The sequence below is a fragment of the Conger conger genome, chromosome 9 (assembly GCF_963514075.1).
Source record: "Conger conger chromosome 9, fConCon1.1, whole genome shotgun sequence".
NCBI classification, from domain to species: Eukaryota; Metazoa; Chordata; class Actinopteri; order Anguilliformes; family Congridae; genus Conger; species Conger conger.
This window is the reverse complement of record NC_083768.1, coordinates 20,498,556-20,517,527: the sequence shown is the minus strand read 5'-3', so window position 1 is coordinate 20,517,527 and position 18,972 is coordinate 20,498,556. Positions and strand designations below refer to the sequence as shown.

Here is an 18,972-nt window from a genome sequence, read left to right as displayed (position 1 = left end):
GAGGTTCTGGTATTCATAATTCGTTGTGTAGATCTGTATATCATTTTAGTTGTATGGAATTAGCCATTAGAAATAATGAAGAATGTATTTACTAATATGAAGTCTTTTTAAAAGCCTAAATGGTGCTGTGTAGATGCTGTAGAGAAATGTATATGATATTAAATTATTCACTTTGTAAAATAATTAAATAAGTAGCAAATTGGTGTGTGGAATCTGGCCTTTCTCTGGAGTTGATGGACTGACCACCTACTTAGTGTGTGACTTCACCTCTTTCTCACACTCTTTCTCCAAAACGCCTAAATCCAATCATAGGCTGGCCAAAGGTTAAACCTACTTTTTGTGTCATTTTTTCAGTCTGACGCAGAGTTTAGGATTATCTCTTAATCCACCTGTCAATGCGGATTATCTTGGTATTAATAGGATTTTCATAACTTTACACTTGACAGTAATTTCATTACATCTAACGGTATGTCAGAATAGCGTCAAGTGCTTTTGCTAATTACTGTCCTGCACTGTTGGATATTGTCACAAGCCGCACTCAAACCCGTGTCAAATGAAGATGCTTGGGCTGTGATAGCATGTTCTGCCGTTGCAAAGAAAATCTGCTCTACCTTAATTCTAGGATGTGGGAGCCTTTGCTGATGGCTGATTAAACCACATAAAAGCTGTAGTGTCCAGTAATTTGCTCAAGCTACAAAGCATTGTCCAATATGTTATTACATACTTGGCCTGGGTGGACTGTTTCCAAAATGCCAAAAACTGTCAAAATGCAAAAACTGAAATTATGTATATGCCCAAGCAAATTATTAATAGGATTTGAATTACAATGCAACGTTAACAACAGCCCTTCAGAGACATTTTTCTAAAGCCCTGTATGCACGGAGATGATTATTTCTCCTAACCTAGTGAGTTTATAGTCTCCGTGTCTAAATATGGGAATTCTGATTTCCTAACAGTTGTGGTTTTGTTAGTGTGACTTTGACCCTGAAGTGACCAACATATTACGTGCACTTTAATGACCAACTGGGATCAGATACGACCTCAATTTCAAACTTATGACTCCCCAATTAATTCAAAAGCAGTTTTTTAAATTAAAAATGTCATTAAACATTCAAAAGACATTTTATTTTCATGAAAAATAAAAGCATACATCTATATTATTACAATTGCAGCACATTTAGTAATTATTCATGTCACCCACTTGACTTTACTATAGGGCGAATAGTTAGCCGTAACACATGTAGGTCAATATATAATGTTATTGAGGTAATATTGTGATAAATTGCATATATCTTGTGTGATACAACACTCCGTTCTCTGATATTTATTTGTGAACTCAATCAGCCATTGAGCCACAGACATCTCCTAATTCATGCTACACTACAAAAGTGCTCAATTTAAACTTTTACCCCACACTCTACTGTGCCATGTGCTGAAACACCCAATTTCTAACATTACAGTCTGTACAGTTTACAGTTTACCCTCTGACATTTTAATTAGGCACATGTGTACAATAATTTTAATTTGGAACATAGTTTTACCTGCCCAATAAATCTGTGGATATGTATGTATCACTTTATATCTTGTCCCCACATACATTTAAATTCTTATAAAGATTCCTTTATTGTGTTGCTTTTGACTTGGGTCATATATGTCCCCGAATTATCACATCACTCCAAAATCAGGCAGAAACTGGAACACTGGTATGTATGACCTCTTGTATGTATGACACGCTTCCCACCTCCTTATCTGCCTTATTTGTCACTTCAACCTTTGTTCCCCTTGAAATGGATTATATACTGGCCAGATATGACCCCAGTTGGTCGCTTGAGGGTTAACAGTGAGATGAGCAGTGGAATCACCTTGGAAACTGGGCAGTCTGTTTGTGTAGATCGGTTGGTGCTGTCGGTGTGAGCTATAGGCCGAGGAGAGCGGACCTGTGCTAATTGCCCCAGTACGATGAGGCTATTGTCTGTGTAAATGTCATATCTCTCTGCACCTCCTTTCCGCTTCTAATTAGCATCTTTTAGAGCTGCTAACCGAAACTTCCACTGAAGCCAACTCAGCGACTCCAAAGACAATACAGAAGACAAGGAAACGGCAGTGTGGACTTAGCTGCCCTTTCCAAGCTTGTGTGTGTATGGATATAAGCCCTAAAAATGGATGTAACATTTGGTAACTCATGCAGTGACACACCTTCCCACCTCCCTGTCTGCCTTTTTTGTCAGTTAAACCTTTTTTCCCCTTGAAATAGATTCTATACTGGCCAAACTTGATCCGTGCTGATTCTGCAAATTATGTTTTATTTCTATTGCAACATGCCATTGCAACTGTATATGTCATTAACCCCATAATTGAGCTGTTAGCAGAATAAAACTTTCTGTTGTACTTTGCACTTCTTAAATTCTGTGAGTTTTGCTAGAAGAAAAATACATCTATAAATGTCAACTGAACTGAAATAATATGATGAATCAGGTACAGTGTCAGCATACATAACTTACTGCTGGCCCCTGAATGTGACTGTACACCTACCCCAACACTACCCCCCCCGAACTAGCAAGTATTGCTTATAGACCTTTTGTAAAGCTTTCCCATGTTTGACTGATTCTCTCTAATTCAATCAGATGTAATGTTGTCTGTCAATTGCATGTAAATTATTGACAGATGACACAACAGAGAAAATCTGACCAGTAGTGAAACTCTTTATGTTTGCTGTCATCCTGTGGTGTTTAACTGACATGCCATATGATTGTTTGTATTTTTAGTTATACATCTGTAAAACAATTTCTCACTTTATGTTCTTGGAACTACATAAATATTTGGGATTTGGGACTAATGGGATTTGTTGGCTTTGGGTTGTAACCACATACCATTTGAATTATGTGAATATTATTCTCAAAGGAATTTTGGAACATTCTGCCAAGTTACCAAGTTACACATTATGACTCACTATGTCCCTTAAATTCTATAAAATCAGAAAAATGACCTCAGACTGTAAATTTATGGCCCTCATTATATACTTACATATCATTTTGCAATGTTTATTTTAAAAATAGCAATGTATCATTTAGCCCAATATTGTTCTTTGCACTATTTCACTTCATAATTGTTCATATTTGATATATAGTCAGGCGAAAGATGCACAAAACAGCTTTGCTTGCTGAATTGAAAGGCACCTCTGTGCTGATGTCACATTCAGACCCGAAACGACACCATTTTGATTACGTCTGCTGTTCACCTGAGCAGCAGTGGCTTGTACTTCAACCGCACGCTCAAATCTGATTCATTATAGCACCATAAACACACTGTATGTACTGTCACTTCGCAACAGAAAGCTAAAACTTCATTCATTCATTCATTATCCTAATATGGTCGCAGGGGGGCTGGAGCCTATCCCAGCATTCATTGGGTGAAAGGCAGGAATACACCCTGGACAGGTCGCCAGTCCTTCGCAGGGCACACACACCATTCACTCACACACTCATACCCACGGGCAATTTAGACTCTCCAATCAGCCTAACCTGCATGTCTTTGGATTGTGGGAGGAAACCGAAGTACCCGGGGGAAACCCACGCAAACACGGGGAGAACATGCAAACTCCGCACAGAGAGGCCCGAGCCGATGGGGATTCGAACCCAGGACCTCCTTGCTGTGAAGCGGCAGTCCTACTACCCACTGCACCATCCGTGCCGTCTGAATGGATACAGTACTGCTGAATTCAAAGGCACTGCAACTGAGCATTTGCAATCCTGCAATGCATGTACAGTTTTAGAAATCATACGCCCCAGACAGGAGAGCGAGTCACTAGTGGAAGGGCATGTCTCTCACTGAAGTTACCTGGCTGGTAGTCCGTAGGCACCTGTTGAGTAGTTAAGGGGGCGTTAATGTGGTGGTAATCCAGGGAATCCTAGCCAATAGGATGAAGCCAGTTGTGGTCTACTATACAGTGCATCCGGAAAGTATTCACAGCGCTTCACTTTTCCCACATTTTGTTATGTTACAGCCTTATTCAAAAATGGAATAAATTCATTTTTTTCCTCAAAATTCTACACACAACACCCCATAATGACAACATGAAAGAAGTTTTTTGGAAATGTTTGGAAATTTATTACAAATAAAAAACTAAGAAATCACATGTACATAAGTATTCACAGCCTTTGCCATGAAGCTCAAAATTGAGCTCAGGTGCATTCTGTTTCCACTGATCAACCTTGAGATGTTTCTACAGCTTAATTGGAGTCCACCTGTGGTAAATTCAGTTGATTGGATATGATTTGGAAAGGCACACACCTCTCTATATAAGGTCCCACAGTTGACAGTGCATGTTGGAGCACAAACCAAGCATGAAGTCAAAGGAATTGTCTTCATGCTAACAGCTCAATTATGGGGTTAATGACATATACAGTTGCAATGGCATGTTGCAATAGAAATAAAACATAATTTGCAGAATCAGCACGGATCAAGTTTGGCCAGTATAGAATCTATTTCAAGGGGAAAAAAGGTTTAACTGACAAAAAAGGCAGACAGGGAGGTGGGAAGGTGTGTCACTGCATGAGTTACAAAATCTGGGGAAGGGTACAGAAACATTTCTGCTGCTTTGAAGGTCCCAATGAGCACAGTGGCCTCCATCATCCGCAAATGGAAGAAGTTCGGAACCACCAGGACTCTTCCTAGAGATGGTCGCCCATCTAAACTGAGCAATCGGGGGAGAAGGGTCTTAGTCAGGGAGGTGACCAAGAACCTGATGGTCACTCTGTCAGAGCTCCAGCGTTCCTCTGTGGAGAGAGGAGAACCTTCCTGAAGGACAACCATCTCTGCAGCAATCCACCAATCAGGCCTGTATGGTAGAGTGGCCAGACAGAAGCCACTCCTTAGTAAAAGGCACATGGCAGCCCACCTGGAGTTTGCCAAAAGGCACCTGAAGGACTCTCAGACCATGAGAAACAAAATTGTCTGGTCTGATGAGGCAAAGATTGAACTCTTTGGCGTGAATGCCAGGCATCATGTTTGGAGGACACCAGGCACCGCTTATCACCTGGCCAATACCATCCCTACAGTGAAGCATGGTGGTGGCAGCATCATGCTGTGGGGATGTTTTTCAGCGGCAGGAACTGGGAGACTAGTCAGGATTGAGGGAAAGATGAATGCAGCAATGTACAGAGACATCCTAGATGAAAACCTGCTCCAGAGCGCTCTTGACCTCAGACTGGGGCGACGGTTCATCTTTCAGCAGGACAACAACCCTAAGCACACAGCCAAGATATCAAAGGAGTGGCTTCAGGACAACTCTGTGAATGTCGTTGAGTGGCCCAGCCAGAGCCCAGACTTGAATCCGATTGAACATCTCTGGAGAGATCTGAAAATGGCTGTGCACCGACGCTGCCAAAGGTGCGTCAACCAAGTATTGAGCAAAGGCTGTGAATACTTATGTACATGTGATTTCTTAGTTTTAAATTTTTTATAAATTTGCAAGAATTTCAAAAAAACTTCTTTCATGTTGTCATTATGGGGTGTTGTGTGTAGAATTTTGAGGAAAAAAATGAATTTATTCCATTTCGGAATAAGGCTGTAACATAACAAAATGTGGGAAAAGTGAAGTGCTGTGAATACTTTCCGGATGCACTGTAGATCCCCAGTCGCAGTCGGTCAGTATTACAGCCTCAGACTGAAATGAGTGATGTTCAGCCGATAGGGTTCAGTCTACACTTAGAAAGATCACCCTGCTCGCCCGGGGCCAGGATGAACATGGTTGTAAGTAGATACCCATTTTGATTTAAAATCAATTCCTATGTTTAATATCACCATTAAAAAAGTCAATACTTTCCAATAAAGCAAGCACAGTTTAGGATAGTTGAATCCAGGTAAATTTTGATAATAGGACTGTGTTTTAAATGAAAAATTTCCAGGAGAAATTTATTGTGGGAAAACATTGGTTGTCCCAGTAAACAAGTCATGGGTGACAGTGATAGGGAATACTTCTGCTGCACTTAATATAAATCTTAGCCAAACTGGCCGCATAGAAACAATATTTTTGTTCTCCCGTTTCCATTAGCAATTTATCATTTTCCATTAACATTTTATGAAATACAACTTCAAAAGGAGTTGGATCACTTTTGCTACTAGTCTTGGCTATTGTAGATGACTGATGGTCAGATGTCTCCTCAGTTTTAGTCTGTTGGAGCTCTATGCCAGTGCATGACATATTCCAGCACCTGCAGTGTATTAATTTAATGGAGCGATGGAGCCTTGTTTAAAATATTTCATCCTCAGGCAGACGTGGGCAGTGCGCTAACCATTGTGTGCCTCTGCACGTGAACAGTTGAGAAAAGGCAGAATGTATATAGAGGAATCTTGCCCGGAGAGAGACAATGTGTGTGTGTGTGCATGTGTGTGTGCATGCGTGAGTGCGTGTGAGTACATGTTTATGTGCCTGTGTGAGTGAGAATGTGCATGTGTGTATTACACTTGCATGCATATGTGTGCGGTTGTGAGTGTACAATTATTAGTGTTTGAGTGTGCGTATGCAGAATCATATTTGCCTGTGCATCAGTCGTGTTTCCCTTGTTGAAGGAAAAATGTGTGACAAAAAAAAACATATAGCCATGTTTTGATTACACAACAGAAATTTAGGGACAACTATAGAGTTACAATTTCCTTGCTTTGGCAGAGACAGAGAGGCCTATTCAGCACTACCCACTGTACAATGGCTGCATGTTTCTTGTTTCAGCCAGTGTCAACTGGTCAATAGTGGTATAATGTGACAGTGGGGTTTAATCTGTGAAAGGAGTTATGAACTCTGAAGCTGGTTTAGTTATCATATGCTTTGATAACTACCAAGCCAATTATCAGCCAATCTATCAAGTCAATTATTGAAGACAGCCTTGAGAGGTTATGGTTTGCAGCCCCTTTATTGTCAGTTGTACTGGACAAAGAGACTTCACAGTAGGCAAAAGAAAAGAACTGGCAAGAATCAAGAGTCAAATTCTGCTTTGCTATCATTAAATCATTAACAGATTTACAGGGGTTTTCATCACAGTGTAGGGATGACAGATGTGTTTGTGTTCTGGTGCTACTAGGGTTTTTTAAATAGTGTTAGGACAGACTGTGATGTATTGGTTTCAGACTGAAACAAAGCTGCTCCATTTGTATAAGTGGCAAGTTTACATCTGTCCCCCACAGTCTTTAACATTATTATCCATATATTTTAAACTGCTCTTATTCCCAGAAAGTGCGATTCGTGCAGAGACATGAATGCAGGATGTGCAAGTTCATGCGGTTTGGTGGGTACTGATGGAAAAAAGCATGACGGTACAATGGACCCAGAGTTGCCTTGTGGTCCTGGCCTGGTTATATTTTCAGAAAGTCATCTTCTTTGTATTTTGTAAAGGTTGAAATTAAAACAAGGTTTTACTCATTCAGCACAAATGTACACCTACAGACACATGGATACTGTGCGTCAGGAAGGAGAGACCTGCACTCTATGTAGGTCCCTACGTTCCACAGTGTGACTTGAGTCAGGGTTTGTGCCAAATCTGAGAGCTTTATTCAGCACGGTTACAAAAGCTCCTAAATCGCACCGTCGGCTGCTTTCCAGTATGAAAAAGCACGTCTTGTTCATTTTTTGTTTATTTTTTTCCCTCCCTTGAAAGGTTTGTGGTCCCCACAGGCGTCCATCAGCTGGGATTAACAAGGCAGCAGTGCTATGCTGTACCTGTGTGACTTGCTGTCTGTTGCTATTTAAGGACACCGATACTATTTATATCAATCATTCTACTGTTACCACTGTCCTCCTCTGTAGACTGACACTTTCCCTGCTCATCTGTTTTGCCATCCTAGAGCTGCCATTAGCTCCATCTCCCAGTCTCCTTCATCTCCCATCAGGCCACTCTCTCAAACTGCTCGATCTCCCATCAGACCCCTCACCCAAACTGCTCAATCTCCCATCAGGCCTCTCTCCCAAACTCCTCCATCTCCCATCAGCCCCCGCTCCCAACCAGCTCCATCTCCCATCAGCCCCCGCTCCCAACCTGCTCCATCTCCCATCAGCCCCCTCTCCCAACCTGCTCCATCTGCCATCAGCCCCCTCACCCAAACTGCTCAATCTCCCATCAGGCCTCTCTCCCAAACTCCTCCATCTCCCATCAGCCCCCTCTCCCAACCAGCTCCATCTCCCATCAGCCCCCGCTTCCAACCAGCTCCATCTCCCATTAGCCCCCTCTCCCAACCTGCTCCATCTGCCATCAGCCCCCTCACCCAAACTGCTCAATCTCCCATCAGGCCTCTCTCCCAAACTCCTCCATCTCCCATCACCCTCTTTCTCACATTATGTGCTGTGAGCCTAGCTGACAGCCTGCCTTCTCCGAAACTTGCCGTTTGTTGCAGAGTGTCTTTAGGGTGTGTTGTGTTGTGTGCAGTGCGTGGGTGTGCTATGATGGAGCTCTTCATTTGCAGAGAGTGGTTCCCCTCTCCCCCGTGTGCTGTAAGCTTTCCCCGATCATGCACCTGCCGTGCGCTGCCGCGTGTGGCTGAAAGTACGCAAGCGCACCCTCACGCTACCATCGATCAGAGCCAGCGTTGCTCGCCACACCTGCGTGGCCGGCACGTGTGGGGTCTCCGGGGAGCGCAGGGAAGAGAGGAGAGATTTATATTAATCTCCCACCTGCAGCCTGCGGCTCCACTTTGTCCTTTCGGTCTGTTTCCGCCATTCCCTTTCTCTCTTTACCGTCCTCTCCCACGTCCGGACCTTTGCGTGTTCCACTTACAAACAGACGTTTAAATTCTCACCCACCATGCTGAGTTTCATAATAGGGTTAGTGAAAATAATGTGTTTGGATGACCACAGACTCAAAACTCTACACCTTCCTTTCCTGTCACATATTGCTTTGTTCCTAAGCATTGTGCTGGAACACCTGGCTAATATTAATATCTGGCTAGGTTTGTAGGAAAACATTTTTAAGCCGGTGCTTCTTGTTTTTGAAAAAGTACACAGTACAAGTTTCATGACAACAAAAGAAAAATGGAATGCTGGGAAATACTAGTGTTTGTTTTGCATGTTTGACCTGCCATTTTGGCTCTGTTTCCCAGAATAAGTAGTCAAGAATGTGTTTTTTTCCCATTCATGCCTACATTACACTGTACATACTCAAATTCTGTCAGATTTCACCATACCCCAAGCTCTACACAAGAGGAGGTATTTAGCCATTCAGACGGCGGTAGAGTCTGACCTGCAGTCCGCCTGCACCAGACCCCTCTGCCCGGCTACGGGCACTCGGTTTGTTTTTTCAAGCGAGGCCTCTGTCAGTGGAAAGTCCTGTGGCTGTCAGCGCCCCGCCCCCTCCTAATTTCTTGATCTGTGATTGGCCTGGTGACACTGCAGACCTCCCTGGCCCATTCCCTGGACTGTGAGTTCATCGCAGTGACTGTTGCCAGGAAACATGGAGGGAATGGGGTGTGGGAGGGGTTTTGGGGAGCTCTGGATCTCTTGGGGTGGACAGGTTGGGAGCACCCTGTCCAGAATGTTAGTGGAATGGCGCTATATTTATCATCAGGGCTGTTTTGTCACCGACTATTTCCTGTGGTTATAAGTGGACATGCTACGATTTATATGTGCACCTAAGAAAGAACAATGTGAATTATAAGTGATGAGTAATTCAGGAAGATTTTGACAGATGACTTATGATAGCAGATGGATGTGTCAGTGATCTTTTAAGGATCTTATAAAGGTCCCCTGTTCTTCTGGACAGCAGATACTGTTACTTTATGTCCTAAATGAAACAGGAGTAGGCTGATATGGGCTGCATTCAGTGGTGGACAAAGTGATTGATTGGCAGTCGTTTGGTTTAATTGCAAGTGAAACAGAATGCAGATACAGTGCTGAATTTCTAGTTTTATGTTCCTGACCATTACAAACTCAATAATTATTTCACTGAGTTCAGTCATTATGATCAAATCAAATATGCTGATTGTAGATATTGGTACATTAATGTATCTCTAAAGTAGCAGTATTTTAGTACTGAATTTTCAGAGTGAATACCCAAGGGAAAAACAAGCACACTCACTGCGCACTTTATTAGGAACACTTATTAATGTAATTATCTAATCAGCCAATCATGTGGCAGCAGTGCAATACATAAAATCATACAGATACAGCTCAGGAGTTTTAGTTCACATCGACCATTGGAATGGAGAAAAAATGTGATCTCAGTGATTCCAGCCGTGGCATGATTGTTGGTGCCAGACGGGCTGGTTTGATTATTTCTGTAACTTCTGATAGAGATTAGAATGGTGCAGAAAACTACTGAGCGGCAGTACTGCAGACAGAAATGCCTTGTTGATGAGAGAGGTCAATGGAGAATGGCCAGACAGAAAGGGTATGGTAATTCAGATAACCACTTTCATATCGCTATAAAATTGTGGTGAGCAGAAAAACATCTCAGAATGCACAAGACGTCAAACCTTGAAGCAGATGGACTACAACAGCAGAGGACCACGTCAGGTTTCACTTCTGCCAGAACAGAAACCTGAGGCTGCAGTGGGCGCTGGCTCACCAAAATCGTACAGTTGAAGACTGGAGTAATGTAGCCTGGTCTGATGAATCTCGATTTCTGTAATGGTGTGGGGAATTTTTTCTTGGCACACTTTGGGCCAGTAAAAACAAATCAATCATTACTTGAATGCCACAGCCTATCTGAGTATTGCTGCTGAACATATGCATCTTAATCTTCTAATGGCTATTTCCAGCATGATAATGCACCATGACATAAAGCAAAAGTTGTCTCAAACTGGTTTCATGAACATGACAATGAGAATGAGAACATGACAAATTAATATTAAATAAAATGGAAATAAGATTAAATAAGATTTTCAATAGAAATTGAAATATTCATATTCGTAATTAAAAATGAACGTGTTTATGGAAAAAACTATAACACCTGTGGATGATTGGTCTGGTGTTCATTCATGTTTCAGATATTTCACAGCAGCAAAAGGCAATCAAATGTGATATAAATATATGTGATGTGATAATTTGTACATAGATGCCTAATAAAAATAGCTAATTTAAAGCAAACGATGTCAGGTGGCATATATAGTGCTTAAATCTATGGCAGAGTGGCGCAGTGGTTAGCACTGTTGCCTTGCCAAAAAAGAGGTTCTGGGTTCATGTCCCATGCCAGCTCCTCCCTCTCCTCTCTGCATGGAGATTACATGTTCTCCTTGCACTTGAGGGTTTCCTCTCGGTTCTCTGGTTTCCTCCCACAACAAAATATGTCAGGTTATTGTCACAACACTGTGCCCTGCCCCTAAGAGCGTAGATGAGCTGGACTGCTCGTCTATGAAGCTTGTCTGCAGCTCACATGAACACGCCTCTTCTTGGTATGGTGGCTCCCCGGGTTCAGACCTACTGCAGAAAGAGCACACCTGATAAACTCCTGGACTGATTCGTAACATAGTCCAGGTGCGTGCCTACTTAACCAGTAGGCATGGTCCTCGGATTGCCCTGTTTCCTTCCTGCAAACCGAGCCAACATGTCACAGCTGTATTTTTTTGTATACTGAGTATACTTTTTAAAGGTACACTTAAATGCCTTTTTTGCTCATGTAAGTATATAATGTAAAACATCCTAAGATAAAATTCAAGACTCTTGAAGATGACAATTTTTGCATTCAGTTTACCACTGTTAGAGTTACCACATGACCTCAGAATATTCATAATTTTTCCCTCCTGTTTTTAAAACTGAACTCCAGGTGCCGGGATATCATTCTTTAGTGTACCAGTATCCACTTGCAGATAATACTCGGTTTCAGAGGGCAGGGTTTTATATGATATGATAATTGTCGGAACGGCGCTGAAAACCATAGATGAACGTGCTATCATTTGACCTCTGGTGGCAAAAGCTGCTGATTTTGAGGTTTCGTTTCTGCATTTTTTTAATGGACTTTTTAGGGGGGTTGAGTTTTTGGCCTCTCAGCTGAAATACTACCTCTTCTACATGGACATTTCATGCTCCAGTGTGTTCTATCCTATTTACACCGTTCATCATTTTTATCCAACTGTAGCTTTTTGACTGGAAACATAAGCATTTTATTTGTTGTTTTAATTTATTTATTTTTGTACTCGCCCACTGGGACACTAATAAGTCAGTGCTGGCACTCTGGATATTTGCTTTTAGTGTTGCGTATTGGGATCAGCTTACAATCTCTGCCTCTCTGCTATTGGTCAAATGGCTAGAGCTGGGGAGCCACTATACCTGCTCCCCTGCCAGTGATGCACATTATGATCCCTGAAATCATTTTATCATTTAACCGGACTGTGTCTGTGAACGGTAAAACAATACTTCACATATACATTTACCCATCAGCCATTTAAGGACAAATGCAGACAGGACGGAATTTGAAGCCGTCTTCAGCCAAGTTGAGCAGTGGGCTTAGTACACCGGTCCGGAATCTGCACGTCAGTTATATGTTTTACCAGGCTATGCAGCTGGCTCATTAGCATATAGGCTATTCATTTAAATTGCCCTGGTGAAAACCCAGCTGTATTAATGGGCTGCATTGAGGTTTAAATAATACAAGCCCTGAAATGTAGACAATGCTGAACAAGAACATGTCCGCTTATTGACACTCGCTAATTTCCTTCTTTGGCAAATACTCACAGATGCATTCACACACCGTATGCACACACGCACACGTGCACTCACACAAATGGGTGCATGAACACACACACACACACACACACACAGACAACTGTACATTAATTTCCTGGCTCATCTACACCTCGCCCCTCAGCACAATGGGTTTTGATGTAACTGCCACTTGTTAATTTTTGTCTTCATTCTTCCTCATTCAGACTGTAGTTACTCTTCCTGGTGCCCAAGCTTTGACTGCGGTTTTAGGTCGGCAACTGGAAAAATGGATCTTTAGCGAGGCCAGTGTGTGGTCAGTTTACTCTGATGGGAATCTCCAGACAAGTTATTGATGCAGTCATCCATATTAGCTTCTGTGGTCAGCTGTTTTAACTGCCGTTTTCTGGGCCCTTGCTGACAGCAAGAATAACAACAGACTGTAGACTGACACCAGCCTGCTTAAGTAAGGCATGAATATTGCAGTTGTAGTGGATGTTTTTGTTTGCATTTTTTCCACAGACACTTGAAAACCCTCTTTCCTTCTGCTTTTTTAATCACAGATTAACCGATACTTTGCTCTGTATTCAAACATGGTGTGATTGGTTGAAATTAGTGAGTCACTCTTTAAACACTAGGTGATACAACTTTTAAGAATATGCTAAAAGGATTATTTTCTCTAAGTAGTTTTGTTAGCTTTATGGTTTTGTTGTATCTTTCATGGTTCATGGTTTCCCACCACAAGTCTAGCTTTGTGACTAGCTTATCTGAGCACATGGCTAGCTTTCCTATGACAATCTTGTTTTAATGCTTTGTCTTTTATATAGCTTTATGTAAAATAAAAATTGTTTTTGGAAATATATAAATCTTAAATCTTTGCATATAAAAATATTTCCAGATGGCATTTTCCTAAGATAATGTCAATAATATCGGTATTGTTTATATTATTTTACACTTTTTTGTCATGTTTAAATCTTCATATCCATAATCAGTATAAGCAAATATATCTAGTGAGGTCTGTTCTGGGATTATGATTCATTTGTCTAGAGGAGAGGGAGCAAATCCTACTCCGACTGTCCTTTGATGTCATTTCCACATAATGCCCAGCTATCATTTTTCTTCTTTCTGACAGGTGTTCTTGTAAAAGTTTCTTGCATTACTGCTTCTTAACAACCACTTCTGGGATGTTTGGAAATAGACCTTACTGATGATACAGTTGCTGGGTTTAGGATTGGTAGAGTGTGTACTGTATGATGGTAAGTGTGATGGCAGAATTATACTTTGAAATGAGTGTAAATAATTTCAAATGAGTGACTAGCAAACAAGACTGCCCTTTTATCCGATTCCCTCTTTTACAGAATGGACTGCTCCTTTCCTGTCTCAGCCTGTCTCTTACCCTTATTCTCATTTGCCCTCTCCCTGTTCCTCTTTCTCTCTCTGCCCCCTCTTCCTCAATCTGCCATCCGGCTGATCTGTCACCATGGATACAGTCCTGTGACAGCATTGTTGTTGTTATTGTAGGTTGACGGCTTTAATTGCAGCCAGTATTAATGCTCTCCTCACACTAAGCAGGGACAGCGATAACGAGAAGTCTGTCGACTCTATAGGCCTATAAAATAGAACTACATTTCATTTCCACCTTTCATTTTTTTATTGTTTTTGTTGATAAATCGATCCCCACAGCCCTGCATGGTCAGTGTAATGAGAGCCCACAGAGACGGCTAAAAGAAGTGGCTGGTGAAATTTAGCCCCCTACAGCATGTCTCGTCGTGAGACTTAGTTCCCGGTTCTGAGGATTGTTCCTATGAAAGAGAGGGGCATGGTGTCTTCCCGCAAAGGCTCGAATTGCACAAGCAGTGCCAGTCTGTGTTTGCTCAAACAGGTGGACGAATGAGACATCCATGCCCTTTTGAGATGGATGTTGCCATCCTCAACGCCTGGAGTGGATTATTTGGTGACGGACCTGTAATGTGGTAGGGTTCAATTCCTGGAGCTATTCGGCTTTTGTTGAAAGTGAGTCGTAATCTGTAGCTCATCCCTTCAATGTAGCGCATCGGCGTGCTGGGCATTCGGTGAGATGGCCCGTAGCGGAGTGATTAAGTGCGTCTGCGTAGCAGGACACTGTGCCAGACTGGATGAGTGCCAGTTGTTCTTTGCCGTCACCGAGCGCAGCTTTCGTCATTCGGCTCAAGAGCCCCCACTGTCCCTGCCTTTTTCTTTTTTGTTTTCCACTTTCTCATTTTCCTTTGTCGGTTTCTATTTTTTCCTTCAAGCGCACGTGACCCCACCCCTTTCCTTTTGTGTTTGGTGAATTGATCTGTCTGCGTGTCCTTCCGTATATGGAGTGCGTATTGATCCGTGTCTGTTGGTCTGTCTGTCTTTTCCAGTTTCCTGCTGGTGTTCAGCTGTCTGGTGCTGTCTGTCTTCTCCACCATCCCTGACCATCAAAATTTTGCCAACGAGATGCTCTTTATCCTGGTAAGAGCTTGGAGCGCCATCCCTAAATCCTGTGTTCAGTCCTGTTTTCATTCTCCACCATGTCTCCCTCTCCATTCTTACATGTATGTGATATTACATAATTTAGCAGATGATCTAATTCAGTAGAAATTACACAAATTACATTTCTTCTTTTTTTCTCTTAACCATTCATAAGGCTGGATATTTTATGGAAGATATTATGCAGCTTGCTCAAGGATACAAGACAGTATCCCATCCAAGAATAAAAACCGCAACCGTTGAGTTGCAAACACACCTCCCTAACCATTACCCTACACTGCCACCCCTGTAGTATTTGTACAGGCTAGGATGTTATTTTTCTTGTGCTTGTAATTCGGGGGCTCTGTATAAAGGCCCCGCTGACATCCTAAACCAGCATGGTTCCTGCCAACCAAATAATCAGGCAACGAATAGTAATATTATACATTGGCCAAAAGGGTGCTGATGCGAGCATTTCACAGGGGTTGTCAAGTGGGCACGTTCCGTCACCAGTGTTTCATTGAGTTAGGCCCATGACACCTCCAGAAAGCTCAACAGTGAAGTTTGGTGTCCCAGCCCCAACCCCCTCCCTACCCCCATCAGGCAGCGTTCGCTTGCCACTACTGTGCCCCATGCGCAGAACAACAGCTGTACCACATGGACATCCCTGGTGCCGAAGGCTGTGATGACCCCAATTTCACTGCTAATGCATGCTCAGTCCATCAGTCCCATGTGGATTTCTAAATAACCACCAGCCTTACCTGCCAACCACCTTCAGAACAATACACTGCCAATACACTAATCATCCATCACTGAACAAGTGGTAAACAATAGGAATATGACTAATTGTAGCCATATTTGGAGATGGTGATACATGCATGCTACCATAGACTTTGGCCGGTGGGAATAGTGGGGGCAACATTTGGGCAAAACAAAAATGCAAAAATGCAGCCTTAATGTACAATGGTAGATTTGAAGTATCATGAAGTAAACACAAATATGCACAACACAGTACACCACCAGGAGCTGAACAATATTAGAAATATCACAGGTGGACAGCAATCCCCAACTGAACCTGAGATAACACTCAGGCCACATTAGATAACACAGTGGCCCATGAGGAATGCCACACCAACCCCCTTGAAAACACTTTGTCTAGTCATTAATTTGAAAGGCATCTGACTAACCATGCATTGTGAAAAATTGTTAACAATCTCCCTCAAATTCAGCCCCAGGGCTGTGAGTTCTATCTTGATAGAAAGTATAGGCAGTCCATTCTCTCCTGCCCTATACTGCTCCTCACATAGTTCTTCATTCATTTAGATAAATGGGCGCTCCACAGTTGCAGCTGTGACATGCAATGTCACAAACACCAGCAGTGCTATTATAAAAGTTACACGCCTCCCCAAAGGTAGACATTATCGAATGCTGTTCCACATCCTTTTTCTGCAAATTGGGAACCTGTTGAGAGATCAGCTCTAAAACATGTCTTGAATGGTCAGACAGACATTTTGCCAAGGTGCAGGGCTTTATGATAAAAACAGTAAATAATGGAAACTTGATATTTGACAATATACAGTACACAGGCAAAGTTGCCATAAATCTTTGCATATGAGAAAAGATACTACCACTGTCAAAGAAACAAGGGATTATTATGGATATAATGTTGTGTGAGAGCCCACAGAAGTAAATAGAGTTCACCTTTAACATTTCTGGCAGATTAGTATTTTTCCAACATTGGGGAAGACAAAACCCCCAATGTTATGATGTTGCCTCTGCTTGATTTTCAGTGTTGCTTTATTCTTTCTTCATAAAGTAATGCTCAATTATTTTATTATTGTATTATTTTATATGCTCTGTACTCCTCCAAACAAACAGTTGAAATAAAAGATGTGGTTAAAGTGCTGACTTAATTTGAGAGTTTTTACATGCATATTGGGTGAATTACAGTAGGAATTACAGCTCTTTTTATACATAGTTCCTCCAATTTCCGGGTGGATTTTCAGCTACAATTCTACACTGTTCACCCAGTACGGATATAAAACCCCTAAAATTAAAGCTAAAAGTCTACACTTTAACTTCATAGTCATTGTTTTATTTAAAATTAAATGTGCTGAAGTGGAGAGCCAAATACTTTCCATATACCTACAATCTACACTGTATATTAAAGGCTGTATGAACTGATTTAAATATCTGGTCCCTGATCCAACTAGCTTATGGCACTAGCAAACCAAACTGGTGTCCACCTACACTGTCACCTCACTTTCACGGTGTCATGCCCCCTTTCTCCCTCAGGGCACTCAATCGATTGTCAGTTTGGATTTCGTGTTCTTGCTGTGACCATAACAAATCAGCATTGGTGCAGTGGTACTCCCTGATAAGAAGGACACTTCATTGGAGAGATGAGATGTTAAGAACTTGGAAAGGAAGCATCTATCACATGACTTGTGTTACTGTGTTACTTTCCAAAAGTGACATTGGACTTGTGGTCCTTGTGAGTTTGCATTCTTACAACATTGCTTTAATGTTCTTATGAACCATAGCTCATAAACTTAATGTCTTGTCAAGGCTGGTTGTGAGAACAGTACAGTACATGTCCGTGAACGAACAGCAATGGATCGACTGTAAACCTCAGGACTGTGGACGCTCTTGAGCGTTGGTGTTACCATGTGCATTGATGGTCTCTGTGGCCACAGTTGCTCTGTTCATGTCTTTGTTTACCCATGTGAAGTGTTTATTTTGTTTGTCAGGGGAGCTCTTACGGGGCCAAACAGCAGTGTAAGCAGATGGGGCGGATTCAGGTGTTGTTGAGTGTGCAGGAAATTGCGGATATGATCCACGAATCTTAACTGCCTCTCATAACTGTACACTCAGTGACCATGTGCTTTAGGACAAAGTAATGGAAGTATGTTGTCTCTCTCCTGCTTTTAGAGGGCATGTTATGTATATTAATGCTTTTCTTAATCTGTGCTTTAGACTACCTCTCCTCACTCCCTCCCTCTGGGTCTCTCTCCCCACTTGAACGTGTTTTACTGACATAGCCATTAATGCTAACTACTGGTTGAGCCTTGCATTTTCGCTAAATGTCAATGCACATTTAAAAAAATCATTGGGTCAGAAATGAATTGCATTACCATCGGAACAAAGCAATAAGAGCTGCGTCATTGTGTGATGCAGCGAATTAGGTAATGAGCCTGATTCCATTTACAAAAACAAACTGCTCCTGCCTTGGGTGGGCTGAAAATAGCAAGAAAATGAATCAAAGATAAGCCACATGACCTGTCATCCCCACTCAATCCCTCAGAAACTAGATTTCAGTGGGGAGTTAGTGATTACCTCTGCCTCACTGTCGCCCCCTGCAGGAGTTTGTCATGATCGTGGTGTTTGGACTGGAGTACTTCATAAGGGTGTGGGCTGCAGGCTGCTGCTGCCGATACAGGGGATGGCAGGGTCGTCTGCGATTCGCCAGGAAGCCATTCTGCGTCATAGGTATGTGTGTGTGTGTGTGTGTGTGTGTGTGTGCACGTGTGTTTGTCTCTGTGTGTGTGCATGTGTGTGTGTGTGTGTGTGTGTGTGTGTGTGTGTGTGTGTGTGAGTTTGACAGGTGAGTATCAGTATTTGCAGGGTGGTTGGATCTGTGACTGCTTCAAATACCAGTGAATAATCTAAACAGACTAAGAAAAGTAGCCACATTTCATTCACAACTAGAGTCAATAAAATAGCAAAAAAGCAAAGTAAATCAATAATTATTAGAGAAAGCAAAAGGATTCAGACTGAAGTCTATTTTGTAATCAAAAATATTTTAAAGCAAAGTTTTGTGGTTATGTTGATTGTTTAATGTCGACTTTGTGGCTGCTTTTCTGGATTAGGAGCTCCAG

General features: G+C 42.1%; 1 protein-coding gene across 2 annotated transcripts in view; it reads left to right on the top strand.

Annotated features, from left to right (window-relative positions):
• LOC133137236 (potassium voltage-gated channel subfamily KQT member 4) overlaps window positions 1-18,972 on the top strand; it is a 62,588-nt gene that overhangs the window by 24,370 nt on the left and 19,246 nt on the right. For both annotated transcript variants that reach the window (XM_061255374.1, XM_061255373.1), the window contains exons 2-3: window positions 15,007-15,097; window positions 18,457-18,583. In XM_061255374.1, coding sequence (XP_061111358.1) covers window positions 15,007-15,097; window positions 18,457-18,583 — 218 coding nt within the window. The remainder of the gene's footprint in view (window positions 1-15,006; window positions 15,098-18,456; window positions 18,584-18,972) is intronic.